This window comes from Pangasianodon hypophthalmus, chromosome 3 (assembly GCF_027358585.1).
Source record: "Pangasianodon hypophthalmus isolate fPanHyp1 chromosome 3, fPanHyp1.pri, whole genome shotgun sequence".
Lineage (NCBI taxonomy): Eukaryota > Metazoa > Chordata > Actinopteri > Siluriformes > Pangasiidae > Pangasianodon > Pangasianodon hypophthalmus.
This window is the reverse complement of record NC_069712.1, coordinates 25,191,625-25,207,583: the sequence shown is the minus strand read 5'-3', so window position 1 is coordinate 25,207,583 and position 15,959 is coordinate 25,191,625. Positions and strand designations below refer to the sequence as shown.

At 38.7% G+C, this 15,959-nt stretch overlaps 1 protein-coding gene across 6 annotated transcripts in view; it reads left to right on the top strand.

Annotated features, from left to right (window-relative positions):
• LOC113542016 (signal-induced proliferation-associated 1-like protein 2) overlaps positions 1 to 14,342 on the top strand; it is a 276,347-nt gene extending 262,005 nt beyond the window's left edge. For 3 of the 6 annotated variants that reach the window (XM_053232931.1, XM_053232930.1, XM_053232929.1), the window contains 3 exons: positions 4,764 to 4,881; positions 5,232 to 5,313; positions 9,549 to 13,254. In XM_053232931.1, coding sequence (XP_053088906.1) covers positions 4,764 to 4,881; positions 5,232 to 5,313; positions 9,549 to 9,800 — 452 coding nt within the window. In that variant the 3' untranslated portion in view covers positions 9,801 to 13,254. The other 3 variants (XM_026939252.3, XM_053232932.1, XR_008301510.1) reach the window with 3 other exon arrangements.
• The last annotated feature ends 1,617 nt before the right edge of the window (positions 14,343 to 15,959 follow it).

Here is a 15,959-nt window from a genome sequence, read left to right as displayed (position 1 = left end):
TCCTCATCGAACATAAAAGGCACACAACTAAGCCAAATTTGTTTTTTGTTTAGCAAGCTATATAAAATTCATAGCTAACATATGTCATGTAATCTTCAGCTCTCAACACAAACCCCATTTCCTAGAATCCTTCGCGACTGCTAACCACTTCTGCTATGGACTCCCACATATATTTTTTGTAATACACTACTACAAATATCACCACACTATCAGTCACAAAACTCATATCCACAGTCACAGTCTCCAGAATTCTGTACTACATGCACCTGAATACAATCACCCTTCTGCTTTAAATAGCAAGGTCTTTCATTGGAACTTTACTCCTAGTTATTCTAATTTCATTAGTACATTCAAGTTTAATTAGAACATTGATCCCAGTTTTGCTAGTAATGATTCTAAGCCTGTTGTTTCTTTGATTGCCTTTCTGGATTACGATATTTGTTTGCTACTTTTGATTCCTGTCTTTCCTATATTGTCATTATGCTGACTGACATTTGTGCTTTTTTGTTTATTTATATTCTTTTCCTTTATTTCCTATTTATTTATTCATTCATTTATTCATTCATTCATTCATTTGCCTGCTTGCTTGTTAACTTCTTACTGGGATGGCCAGAGGGGTAGCTATGCTTCATACTAGGGAGGAACTGGCCACCCTGAGTGACTCCTTAGTTATGCCCCTACTAGTTTAAAGTCTTTTTTGCAGTTTTTGAGTTGTAATTGTTCTGGAAGTTTTGCTGAAACCTAACAAGTAAGAAGGATCCACACCTATTATGAAGCTCTTTGGCAAACTTTCTTCAAAAAAAAAACTAAACTAAACTGAAAACACAAATACTCTGGTTCCTGTCTGTATCCGTATTTGTATTCGTTTACAACGCATTGTCAGTTCAAGCTGAATAATGCACTCATATTCAGCTACACCTCTAATGCACACATACCTGTTGACCTGTTCATCCTCACTAGGGTTGCGTTGCATATGTCAGCAAGGTGCAGAGGAAGCAAACAAAGCTGACACTAACATAAGAGACCAGCAGAACACAAAAATTAGCAGAAAGCAGTTATGAAACCAGCTAAACATAGCACAAAAATTGAGAAACCAAAAGTAAAGTGCCAAAGTTATTTTATATGTGAGTGAAAGAGCTGTCTCTCCATTACTGCCACACTGAATTTACAGACTAGGGTCCTCCCATTCCTGCAACAACAAAATGATCGATTGGCCTGGTGAAACCCCAGTCCACCCATTGGGCAGAGAGCAAGTAGAATGAAAGTGCAAGAGGGAAAAATGAGGCAGCAGCAGTGTACAAATCGGAGCTTGTACATGTAACATGCCCAAGAGCAAATATTTGTAAATAAGCATGTACACCCTTCCGAAACCCTGTGCATGTGAGTGTGTTCGTGTCGTAGTTCTATGTTAAAATTCTGCACAATGAGGAACTACATCAGAAGCCTCTAGTTTTAATTGCACATGTGAGAAAAATTGCCATAGTTGATCAATGTAAGCTGTAGGGGAATTGGGTCTGTTTTAAAATGAAACACTAAAAATGCAAGGTACATACCAGTGATATAGGTGCTTCACTTAAAAATTTAATTGTTCTGATAAATTAATCAGTCTTTAATAAATAAATAAATAATAATAATCAATGAGTTGGTTTCCGAAGGCTTAGTTTTGAATAGTTTCAATTCAATGTCCAATTCAAAAAGTAATAACCACAATGAGGCAATAAAATGTTCAAATATAGCCACAAGTGGCGAATATCAGGGTCCATACACCTTCAGCAAATATCTCCCCCAGTGGCCAGTTCTTTATTGTTACATAGAAAAATAAAGATATCAAAGATGAACATACTCATCAGGTTTTGTGCAGTTTGCTAATAAGTATAAGTATGAAATGAAATTGTATGAAATGTTGCTGAAGGAGGCCAAGTTTTTCTCATGCATGTTTTTGAAGTAACCCAATAGAAATTAAAATCCAGATACAGATTAGCAGAACATTTCTGCATACCAAATTTCAGCTCAATCAGACTTTTCATTTCTGAGAAATAGTTTGAACTTAGCTCCGCCTCCTGTTGCACAACTTTGCACACCTCCTCATAACATTGGCCCGAAGAAGCCTTTCAAGTTTTGTGTGGATCCAGACAACCTCAATCCTCAGTTAGAGCTGGTTACAGTTAGTAAATCAAACTCCACCCCACTTGGATTGATTGGCATGTGTAGGGCATGTTGTTTGCAAATCTCAACGTGTGATTTGATAGGTATTAAATATTAGACTCTGCTGAGTAATTTGACACCAGAAATGTATTTAACATATTATGGCAATTTTCATAAATTTGAGTGGGTGTGGTTAAATGGGCCAAACAGCAGATTTTTATGTGTTCAGCCAAAGAATTATGAGAAAAAGGAAATTTAACGATCATCCTTAATTTTCCAGAGAAATAATCGCCATGCAAAACCATGCAAGCACTCAGGAGTTAGGGCTGTATGCGTAAATTAGTCTCCACCTCCTTAGAACTGAATGAGATATGGCAGCCATGTTGTTTATAAATATCAGCATGTTTTTGATAATTATTGATTATGAGTAGTTTGACACCAACGTTTTGAAGATAGGCCAAAACTCCTAGGACTAGTTTGCAAAAGTAGGTTTCACATATTATTCAAACTGTCACAAATTTGAAGTGTGGCCGATTTGTGATAGTAGTGGGTTTATACCTGGACCCACCATTCAAGTTTCGTGACGATAGCTCAATGTTAGTCCTGTAAAATGCCTGTTGAACCCAGATCCACTAAACATTAACACATAGATGCAGCATACCAAACTTCAGCTCAATCAGAGTTATGGTTTCTGAGAATCAATCTACCCCTATTTATGACCACACCCCAAATGCATATGACATCAGAATTGTATCCTCTGTATGCCTTGAAAGTTCCGTGCAAATCCATGCAAGTAATCATGAGTTACAACTGTTTGAGTAAGTTAGGCTAAATAGGGACAAAAAAGGGAGAGTTTTGTGTGTGTGTTGTGTGTGTGTGTGTGTGTTTGCGTTCTGCTTATAAAATGAATAATCACATTTACATTTACAGAATTTTGGCAGACTTTTATCTCATTTTATCTCGATTTACATTATCTGGCAGTGGGATTTGACCTTTTGGTCAGCAGTCCAATGTCTTAACCACTCAGTAATCACCCAATAGAAGCTATAAAAATACAGTGTTTCCGATGACAAAATAAGTTCCAAAGCGTGGTAATATTAGTTTCGACATAATTGCAACTGTGTTAGTACTCACAGAGTAAGATTGCATCAAAGATGAGAGTGAGAGACAGAGAGAGAGATCAAAGAGAGAAGAACAGGAGATTAGCCATAGTGAGCATGATTCCCTTTGTTTAAAAGAATACTGATTTTAACAAACACGTTGCAGCTTCAAATTAATCAACACAGTAAAACTTGTGAAAGAAATAAATAAAATCAAAATCAAATCAAAATTTATTTATAGAGCACTTTTTTAAAACAATTGTTTACCACAGTGCTGTACAAGCTGTACAGGTCATTAAAAACTTTCAACAGGGCAATTTCTGTGCTATGAAGTGATTTAAAACCAGACTGAAACACTTCCTGCAAACCATGTTGACTTAAAAATGATTGCAATTGTGTAAAAACAACCTTCTCTAATATTTTAGAAAGGAACGGAAGTTTTGAGATAGGCCTAAAATTATCAAGAATCGAGGTATCCAAATTTGGCTTCTTAATCAATGGTTCCACTGTTGCATGTTTAAAATTTAGAGGTACAACTCCTTAGGCAAGGCTACTATTTATGATTTCCTGAATTTAGGTAATAATAATTTAGGTAAATAATAGCAAACACTATCTTTCCTGCCAAGATGTACAGCCTCATTTGGAGTTGTTTCAGTTAATCATGGATCAAGAATGCAGCTTGAGCCTTTGAAGCATGTGTACACTCTGAATGAGTGCAGGCGCAGTTTTGAAGGAGTTGCTTTGTGCCGTTGCAGTTTGATAGATGGTGACTCTGCTCTAGGTGAATGGCCATGCAGCACATTTGAGTATGCCTTAATGCGTACTTGCAATTTGCAGGTTGATTCGTCATGCAAGTGCAAGTCAGGCACTGCAAACAAAAGAGCATTAAGAAAAGACAGTTCACACAAAAGACACAGAAGAATTAAGTAGGGATGTAATTGGAACCGCCACTGTAAGATAGTTTTTACAAAACTGAGGTAGTAACCTGCCTTACCATGGAATAACCATAAGTCATGCACGAGTGAAGGGATTGGAAAATTCTTCATGGCCATAACAGTGTAAAGAGATGAAGATTTATTAGCAGTTGAGCAGAACAGATATAATGTAGTCATCTGTTCCTTGCAAAGGACAGGAATCAGAAACTAGAAGTGTGTAGTCAACGCCAAATCTGTATGAAGAATCTGATTTTGGAACAGATGTATAAGAGCAAATTCCATGGACTTAGCCATGTTTAGCTCAGATATTCAACATTTTTTCCTCATATTAGCCCACTATGCTTGCTGCTTAAGAGACTGAATCACAGTCACCTGTATAATGCTGTAGAACATTTGTTTGAGAGGGAACGTCACCAAATAGGGATTAGAAAACATCCTTCATCTGTTTCTCTGACAAGTGAGCCAATAGTGACGGTAGGTTTCACAGAGTTCTACAGTCTACCACATGTCTATCATAAATACGGGCATGCTGTTTTCAATCAGAAAACACATAAATCACATTATGTGTGTATTTTGCTGCTAGATCAGAATATGGCCTCTGTCTACATCATGACTGACATGCAGGGAGCTAAACCTGTTCACATCTCTCAAGAGCCCATCAGACAGGCTGCTGCAGTAGAAGGAGCTATACTACAGCCTGGGTGAGTTTTACGCTGAAAGTCATAAACAGTCCTCTAGCCAGTGTGTTAGAGAACATACATTAAATGTAGTTACTAATAATGGGCAATTACAGTTGTATAAGTAGTAAGTATTAAGATTCCTTAAAATTTACAACAGTTCAACCCTGCAATATGTAATAGACTGCTGAATTCAAATGAATTTTGAGTAGAAATTCAAAATGTTAAAAAAAAAATCAAAATGTTAGTTCACCGCCACTCAGACAATTACATTTGACTATATTATGTGTTGTCAGACACCCTTCTTCAAGCATGATTTCTTTGTACACCCAGAGATGGGTTATGATTGACATGACATTTGTGCTATTCTTTAGAAATGGCTCGTCTGCCACTCTGACTGGTAAAGTCAACCAACTAGAAGTCGTCCTGAAGCAGCTCCAGCATGACTTAAAAAAGGTAAGCAATTTCACTGTTTTGGTACCAAATGCCAACAAAGGCCACTTGTTGACTCGTTCTACTTGCCTTGTCTGTTCTTGGATCGCTTGTAGCATTCAGTTATACGGTGCAGCTTGTGACTTCAAGCTAACATGTGCTATCTTGCTAACGGTTCACTCATGTCAATACTCAGAGCTATTAGCGCTACATGGCCAGAGTGTGTGCTTCCCTCCCTTGCCCTACTGCTGAATTATTCAATTCAGTTCAATTTTATTTGTATAGCGCTTTTGACAATGGACATTGTCACAAAGCAGCTTTACAGAAATAAATAGATTCAAATTACAACAAATTATACCAAAATAAATTGTAAATATGTGAATTTATCCCTTATCATCCATTGAGCTGCCCATTCGGCTGTACTGGTGCTAACAGGAGTGGAGTGGTGCTCCCCTTCCCTTTTCCCTCTCACACCCGGAGCTAATAATGCTAACTCCCACCATAACTGCCATCAGGTACTCCCATCATTACCTTATGCCATACCTTGTCGCTGAGCAAGAAATTACTCATACGCTGAATTTAGCTGACTGCACTCTCAGCTGACTGCACTGACCCACCATGGCCTTATGCTTGTGCAGCCAGTGCCTCAATCTCCTAGAGCCAGAGGACAAACATGAGCTGTGTACCCAATGTTTCTGTTTGGAACAATTATGGGACGCAACCCTCAGCTCGGAGGTCCCCCGTACCCAACATGAAAAAAAAAACACTCTGTGTTGTCTGTGTGCTGCTTACCATATTACTTCCCCAACAGAGTTTAGACTGATGGTATGCTTAGTCCGTGACCTAGCGAACCAGTATCAGAATGTATTTATTGATAGCGACTTCAGAGCACTTCTGTTGGTATCTGCCAAATGCAGATTTGGTATCTGCCAAATGCCATAAATGTAAATGTATGCCTATGCAAATTTTTTGACAGCAACTAGCAGGCATAGACCTCAATTCAGAGGCCACCCACACCCACCCGGCCAAGATGCAAATCACAAATGCTTGACCCCTGCCCAAGACAAATTCCCAAGGTACATCTTGAACTACAGACATGGCAAAAATTGCTGATTTTGGAGCTGAAGCTTTGCTCAGATGCTACTATGAAATCCACCCCACATCTGAGCTCCCCTTGTGGTGCTAAACTGAAACACAGCAGGACAGCATGTCTGTCACTGCATTTGGGTAGATTTTTTTCAACCAGAAAACAAACCCACAGCCGAGTTAGACCTTGTTGTTGGTTCCAGCAGCGGCTTGTAAAGGACCCAGTTTAGCGTTCAGCAGCTCACAGATACCACCTGCAGGCTCCAAATCAACCGTGACCATCACACTTAAAATGGTGACAGAGCTTTAGGGTTGGACACGGTAATTCAACCTGTGACACCACAGGTTAACACTGGCTTTTTTGCTTGCCAGTCACCACAGAATATTTTGCACCCCAGTGTAAGGATTACATGGACAGTTATGTGGCAGGTTTCAGCAGTCAAGGTGTGTGCCTTGGCCAGAGGTGTCAGGGTTCTTCCATTCCTGGATAATCAGCTACTCTGTGTCTCCAGAGAACAAGCCTTGAGGGACCCATACACTCTTCTTGCACACATCTTGAAGTGCTGACTATGAGTGAATTTTCAGAAGAGCTTCCTAACACATAGCAAGTCACTCAAGAATGCTAGGCCTACTGACTGCAGCTGTGGCAGTAGTCATGTGACCAGCTGTAACATGCCCTTATAATGGAGAAAGGGGCATGAGCCCTGAATCGCTGCAGACACAAGACGTTCCTCATGAAAGGGGTGCCCTTAGGGGCATTTCTACCCCAGAGAGAGACAGTCACCACAGGCATCACACCGGCTGGGCAGCTGTGTGGTTCAACAGATGTGTAGGGGGCATGTGGGACCGCAACATGAAGTTGGAACACAGGCAGGGCAGTCTGGCTAGCCCTCAAGTTCTTCCTACGAGTGCTGAGGCACCACCATGTCATCATCCACTCAGTCAACCTGGTGATGCTCAGGTACATAAATCATCAGGATGGAACACCCTCCACTTCACACAGAAACTCCTCAAGAATGGCCTCAGGAGGGAGCAACAGATTCACTATCCAGACAGTGCATACTTTCATACATAGCATTTTTGAAGGAAGCTAGATGTCTCTACCCACAGTGTTCCCAAAGGAGCCTGGCACAGAATATCCCCCTTGTATTGGTGTCACTTAAATGAGGTTCATTGATGACTGCCTTTCTTCTGCCACTCACCTCAGCAAAAAGGGTAGGAGAGCTGCCCATCTTACTGATAAGCTCGCCCTGCATGCACTGATGACTGGCTGATTCTGAAGTAACCTTATGGCTGAACCCTGGCACCCAAGTTTGTGAACCAGATGATTAACCTTACAGCATTCAATGAGGGCCAACCATCAGAAGATTCCCTTTTGTGTCCAGTACATGCCTTACAGTGTGTCTGAGCCCACTGGGTGACAGAATTCATCACCACAGCCTATGAACAGCCTGGATGTTCGGCCCCTGACATGACATGTCATTCTACCAGGAGTGTCTCATCCTCATGGGCACTACTGAGGGGTATGCAAGATTTCAGATTTTATAAGATTCAGATTTTATCCAAGTGACCATAGGTGAGTCGATTCCTCATTGCCCTGTGGCATAGGGTTATCCAGGTGTTAAACACCGCCCTGGCACTTAGGAGGAGTGACGTAGAATGGATTCTATAACCACCAGGTTTCCCTGTAATTCTGGACCGCTGCCGACCCAGTAAGCTTTCTGCGAGTAGGTTACAGGAGCCAAAGTTATGTTATGTTGGGTACTTATAGTAAGTACAATGTCAATGCTCTTGGCATATGCACACATGCAAGACACTATCCAGGTGTTAAACATCACCCCTGGCGGTTATCTGGGGTTCATAAAACCACATTTACATTTGTAACTAGTGTTACAACAATAGAGCGACTGATATGTTGCAGTGGAATGACAACTAGTGTCATGATGTTTATTTTTCTAACTCTCTTTCAAAACTCTCTCTTTTTATATGAGAGTTTTGCAAACCAAATTTGTGACTTCTGTTCTCAGTTCAGTCAGTGTCAGTTCATGCTGTATGCACTGGCATGGATTATTAGGTAGTTTGAAGAGACAATGCCCAGAGAAAGGTCAAGAGGTGTGACTACAATTACTGAGAACTGCTAAAGCTATGATTTATGTTTATTGTAAATATCAGCAAATGGTAAGCTTTTAATTTCAGTGGTAATTGTCCTCAAACATAGGTCTAAACGAAAATGTAGGTATATTTATACAGTATGATTACATAAAAACATGTAACTCTAATTTTAGCATCCTAATAAGTAGTGTTGGGTAAGTTACCTCAAGAAAGTAATGAATTACTAATTACATTGTCAGTGTTATATTTAAATTACTGACCAATTACTCTGTCTGAAAAGTAATTGCATTACTCATTACTAGTTACTTCTTAAAATCCTTATCAACCTTGACCACATAGACAATAGAAATGAAACTCTTCTTTTAATTCTTTAAATTTGAGTCGAACATGGAATAGTATAGCCGATTAAGCACAGCTTTATTAAACTATTTTAATACAAAAATGTAAACAAATTTCACATAATGCAGGGTGAGATGGATTCAAGGGCAGTGTAAGCAAATTAGCTGTTTAGGTTAAGCTGATGTATTCTACACCAAAATATGTAGGAGATTAGCAGATCAGCTCAGAAGGGGAAATTTTGTGAACTTAATATTTTAATAGCTGATCAACTATTCGTCCAGCGATAAGCTGAAATGAGTGTATTTATTAATTGTGTATGGGATATTACCTCCGTGGCCACCGGCAATAATATCCTATAAACACTATATTAAGAGCACAGTAACAAGATCGTCAGTTTAAGGCAGTAAATTAACACAGAGACACAGGACACTGGCCTTTAAAAATCAGACGCGACTTTATTACTATTCCAAAACACAGAAACTAATCTAACACACACACACACACACACACACACACACACACACGTAAACAGGGGTGAAAATGGCTTTGAAAAGAGAGTGAATGAAATTCCGAGTTTCTAGCAGTTCTCAGACCATGACCCGAACGAACCATCAACTTATCAGTTTAATTTAACATTCGCTTCGTTTAGGGCTTTAAACTTGTATTAAATGCACTTGTTCAGCGAGAATCTGGAGGTACTATACTTGCGTTTGTGTTGCCAGGGATTCCCTCGTTGCGTCATTGTTTGGAAGGAGTTTCCGGCGATGTTGATTGGTCGGCGGTCTGGTTGGCCTTATGTAGCATCTCGAAAGACCAATGAGGAAGATAAACAGAGTGAGGCGCAAACCTGGCGGGGTCTCATAGGCAGGTTGCAGAACTTTGATGAGTGGTTCACAGCGGTGCAAAGGCGAGAGTTGGAGGCTTTGCAGGAACCAGTCTGGATGCGGAGTCTCGGAGCAAGCATGAAGAACTAAGCTCTTGGTTGATGAGACTTCCTTCAGATGTGGATGGAGACTCTCTTGAGCTGTTAGTGGAAGAGAACTCCTTGAAGATGTTGGTAGAGACTCCCTGAAGATGATGATGGACTCTTACAAAGATGAGTTGGATGAGACTTCTGCAAAGATGTGCTCCAATCAGCAGGATCTTGGGGCAGAGCGTAAACTGTACTCTCCTCCTCTGATACTAATTAACATTCTGGTCTCTGAGTTATGTGCTTTGCAAACTTTGCACAAGATTAAGTTAGAACTTTGTTAAGGAATTTGGTAACATGCATGTAATACATTGTACTGAAATTCACGTTATACCAACCCTTAGGAAATTCAATAGTGATCACACATATACCAAACACGACATACCTGCTATTATTGATACACCCATGAATACTATGATACCTGTTAAATTATCAAAAGCATCATAATGGCCTGGTGGCTATAAGCATGATACATATACGGAATGACATTAAAAGAGGAAACAAGTTATCACACTATCATCTTAAAAGTCATTGTCCTTATAGGAGATGTAAAGTAGCCTTATGTAGTCTGTTAAAGCTGGGTTCTGTGGAATGTGTGAAGGGTGGTGAACTTTGTGTTCCTGGGGAGAACAAAGGTCTCATTCCATGAGGGACCTTGGGTGAGTTCCCCCCCACTCCTCTTGGCTGATAGGGTTCGTCCTCTGGTCAGGGATGTCCTATCAGTTGCCGATTGTTCACAGAACAGTTGAAATCCAACAATCAGTAAACAAGCGGTAATTAACTTGGGTCTGCAAAGTCTGGGAGCAGGATTCCTAGCTTTATGGCTTCTTTGCTTTCCTTGCCTGTTCGCTTCAGATCCTACAGCAGTTTAAAACATTTATTGGCAGGCAGACAAATCCAAAAATGACAGGCAGAGACAGTATACAAAAACAGGCAGGGGTCAGGCGATGTACGAGCTGAGCAAATTAGGCAAAACAAACATGAGAATCATGATACAGGCAAGAAGGCAAAAAAATGGAACAAGAAACACTGCACAAACGGCTTGGAAATGATCAGGCAGTAAACACCGAAACAATACTGCGTGAAGAATAAAGACATGCTAGGGGGAGGGGTAAACAGAAACAGGTGTGAATGATCAAAGACACATAGGGGAGACAACCAGTGACAAGACATGGGTGAAGACAGGAGATATACCAAAACGAAACACACAAACAATGTCCTGTCAACCTGGAAGCCCGGTCGTGCTACGGGCAGCTTAAGCTGGGGAAATACCTGAGAACAACTGATATAAAATGGCTTAAAAATAAGAGCTACTGAAAACAAAAGCTCCTGACTCAGTAAGCCATATTAAAACTGTAGTTACAGTATTTCAAAACAACTGCTTGAGAGCATGTATAAGCATTTGACAAAAGTAACCCTCCTTAGTTAACAAAGAGAATTACTCTGCATCTCTTTCACTATGTGCACCCTGCAATCAGTTTTTTAAGCTCACCATTAGACACTTTCTGTGCTGCTGATGTAAAATCAAGTTTCACCTGCTTAACAGGGGTTGCCACAGTTTCATCTGTCGCTATACACAGATCACTCAAAAGTGTTTGTCTATGTTGCCATGTCAGGTGCTTTACTAGGTTACTTGTGCTGCAGAGAGAGGCCAATAGTGTTTTTCCCAGTACATAACTTACATTTTGTCATGATGTTCTTGTTTACATGTGTCAGACAAATGAGTAATGGGAATATTTCCATACAGCAAAACAGCTGCTCATTTCTGCTGACACCCTTAAACTTGAGCGACTTCAGAGCCAACTGGCAGGAACTCGCACGCACGCATGCTGGCCTACAGCTAATGAATTTAAAGGGGCCGATTTAAATTAGAAAACAGATTTTTTCTTTAGATGATAAATTTAGATTTTAAATTCAATATTGTGTTATATCAAGTCTATACAGTATGTAATGCAAGTACATCATAAGTAACTGTAATTAAATTATTTAAAAATGAAGAGTAATCCCTTACTTTTTGCAACCTCAACCCCACTGAACACCTTTGAGATTAACTGGAATGCTGACTTCACCCCAGGCCTCTTTGCCCAGCATCAGTGCCTGACCTCACTAATGCTGTTGTGGCAGATGGGTATGCCGCTTATTGAGACCTTTTAGCCTACTTCACATTGCTGGACAGGTTCTACTGAAGTGATGTTTAGATTCAACAGGGGTGGCAGTAATCAAGCCTGGGTGTATCTAGTCTAATTGAACACAATTATCAATTAAATTTGGTTAACAGTGTGATTTACTAAGGGGACAATTACTTTTTCACATAGTGCCAGTAGATGTCGGTTAACAGTTTTCCTCCAATAAATTAAATGATTAAGTAATTATTTTTAAAAAACTGAATTTGGGGTTTACTCAGGTCATCTTTGTCTTATACTAAATTTCTTTTGAAGAACTGAAACAATTTAAATAATTAAGTGTGACAAATATGCAAAAAAAAAAAAAAAACAGGAAGAGGGTATATACTTTTTCATTGCCCTGTTTATTCCTCAATATATGCAGTGAAATTCTGGCTTTTTTTTCTGCTGTTGACATTTTCCTCACTTTATGACTTTGTGCAGGTCAACAACCACATGTCTGTTTTTGTGTTGAGAGTTCTTTTGTTTTTTTTCCCATGGTACTCGACAGTAGACACATTGGAGCAGTTTTTTATTCATAGTTTTTTATTCAGACAAGTAGGCCTGTGATCACCATTATTTTTTTTCTTTTCTCATTCATCAACCAGAGAAAGAAAAAACCTACTCACTATTGATTTTCATTTGGTATGATATTTAAGTGAAATGCTCTCTACGCCTGTTGGCTTTTACTAGTTTGATTAATTAACTTGCACAGATGACATATAACCTTTTCAGAATGAGGAACATACAGGCAGGAACAAGCAGCTTAAGTGCAGCGTCTTAGTGAAGCCTTCCTATAACTCAACTGTTAGCGCAACATGCTGTCCTTTTGAAGTTAAACATATTGAGAAGACACTAATCATACTCAAATAAGAAACATATTTTATGTCCAATGAGAAGAGAGAACCGGTCATAACCATACTTTTGTTAAAGACTTGCTGACTATATTGGGGGTATAAACACATATGAGTTGTCCTCTACATGGGAATACTTAACTAGCTATACAGCTCGCCATACTTAGTACATTATGTTAGCTAACATTGTTTAGGTTAATTTGGTTTCTGGGCAACCAAAGCATGGGAAGTAAATTAGAGCTTGCCCAGTGCTTTTACAAATGTGTTGAAAAACATCCATTTATGTATAAGAGTTTTCTTCTAATTAAGCATGACTTTTTCCCCCCACTTCTTACTGTTACTATTCAATGGAAATTATTACATATTAGCAAATTATATTTGGTAGTCTTGAAGTGTTGAAGGTTACAAACCTTCTTCAGACTAGGTTTTCATGGATATATCTTGCTGACTCTACTTAGGAGAAAGCGGATAAAGCCATCTTGCAGGTGGAGGTACAACATCTTCGACAAGATAATATCCGTCTACAGGAGGAGTCTCAAACAGCAGCTGCTCAACTCAGGAAATTCACGGAATGGTTCTTTAATACCATTGACAAAAACCCTGAGAACAACTGAGCCTATTGTGTTAACTAAGTAAATAGGTGACCCTTTAATTGTGCAGCTCTTTCCCTGGTGTGATGTCTGTGCTCAAAAGTTAAAGAGGACCCTTTGGGCAGGCTAGATCAGCTACTGTGGCAGTTTCAATCTATGCTAGCAGACTGCTGGGATTCCTAAGAGAAAATGGAAGAGGACTTCTAAAGAGACATTGCAATTACTGTTCGATTAGTGAAGGTGAATGTTTGGTAAGTGAAATGAAGAGGAAAATGAATGTAATTCACCTGAGACCTACTTTTGCTTGGTATATCATTCACATTGCCTGTATATACAACCCCTTATTTGATGTTTTTGTTTATCTCCAGCATTGTAAGATGAAGTTGTTGGTAATGCTGCTCTTATAGCACTAGCAGTGTTATAATTTTTGATCACCATATTTTATATGCATTTTTAACAAAATAGTTTTAGTAGTAGTTTCCAACCACAGATATGTCCTAGGCTAGGACATAGGACTCCTAGCAATGATGTAGCAGAAGTAGGAGAAAATGCATAATGTGCACAGTCCCTGTTAGTGCAAAATATGGTCAGTTCCTGTTACGGTTGCAGTTGTACAGTATTTATGCTCCCTCAAAAAGGATAGGAAAATAAGTGTTTATATGAATGATTTATCTCTTTTTTCATTATTTGCTTTGAGCACATGCCGTGTCTATGGCTCACTAAATTCCTGTGTGGGTGGGTGTTTCTGTTTCTGTTTCTGTCTGCCTGTCTGTGTCTCTGTGTGGTTTTTTGTTACAGCAGCAAGTGGTTGTATAGAGTTAGTTTTTATTTCTCTATGTGAGACAGTGAAGCACACTCACAATGCCAAAATGTGTATTATATCTGTACCTTAGTTGAAGTGGCTTGTGTTTAAAAGCTATTTATGTTTATTTAATCTAATTTTGTTTATTTTATTTAAAAAAAAAAAAAAAAAAAAAAAATATATATATATATATATATATATATATATTTTTTTTTTTTTTCTGCACTAAGAATTGAAGAGGCTCTGGGAAGGCTAGACTAAAATGTGGATGCCTCGTCAGGGCTGTGTTGAATATACATTTTTTTCTTTTTTCCATTCCTACATTTGGATGCTGCTGGATTAAACTTTTGTAGTTCATATGTTTTTTGTTGTTGGTGGTGCTTTTTTTTTCCAAATTTGCTATTTGTGAGTAATTTTTGTTTTTCTTTTCTTTTTTAAAGTAAATGTAGTATGTAACTACAATTTTGGTAGTTTATGCAAATGATTATTTTAGTGGTAACCAGTAGTAGATGGTGGAAGATTGAAAAGCACTGGTTTGATATTGAATTTCCAAATGGACTGGTTCTTGGTGCTTACAGTCATTGTGTACTTTGACATTTTGAGGCATTTTTCCATCATTTCAACTGACATCAGAATTATGCTTGCAATTGGGGCAGCATATTAACTCAGCACCCTTTTAGCTGGGACTTATGATTTCACAATTATCCATGGTGTATTAACTGACAGTCATCCTTTTTTTAAAAACAAAATTGTTTCTACCATTTATACCAATTAAAATGCCTTTCTGTCTATTACTGTCTATGTGTTTTTGTTTTCTGTATGTTTCTTGAAAAGGAATTAGGTAGACTTGGACTTTTGTAACTAGCAATTACAAAATTAAATACATATATTACCATATGTCACGATCTGCGAGGTCCAAGCACGCCATGAAAATAGTGCCCCCAGTGGCCAGTTCTTGCCAAGATACATAGAACAATAAATGTACCAGAAATGAACTTGATATGTATGAAATATCTGAAATTGTGTGATATGCTGCTGAAAGCCGAATGGCTGAAGGCAGCCATGTTTTAGAATTAACCAAATGGAAATTAAAATCCAGTTACAGATTAGCAGAACAATGCAGCACACCAATTATTTTATTTTATTTATTTATTTTTTTACCTAAAGTGGTTCCTAAGAAACAGCTCTTTGAACTTAACTCTGCCCCTTACTGACATCTATACCCCAAACTTTGCACCACTCTTCATAACAGTGGCCTGAAGATGACTTTTAGAATTATACAACCAGACCTCAGTTACTTTGTTTGCAAATCCCAATATGTTTTTTGATAATTAATGAGAATTAGACTCTGTTGAGTAATTTGATACCAATTTAGTGATGCGGCTGATGGCAGCCACATTTTTTAAGTAATCAGATTATCAAGGGTTATCAATTATCAATAATTATCAAGGGTCCACTTACATATATGCACACAACCAAATTTCATCTCAATAGGACGTATGGTTCCTGAGAAACAGTTATTTGAACTTAGCCCCACCTCTGTGTATGGTCACATCCCAAACTTGGCACCAATCTTAAATTGGTGTTGTAGGGCTAAATAGCCCAAAAGGCAAAAGACAAAAAAAAAGACAAAAAAGATTTATGGTACACCTTATTTTACAAGAGATATGATTCTTTTAATGTGAAAAACATGAGTAGTGCCCACCCCTCAGTGGCCAATTTACATCCATTACAAGTGGGTCCCAACAGGAACTT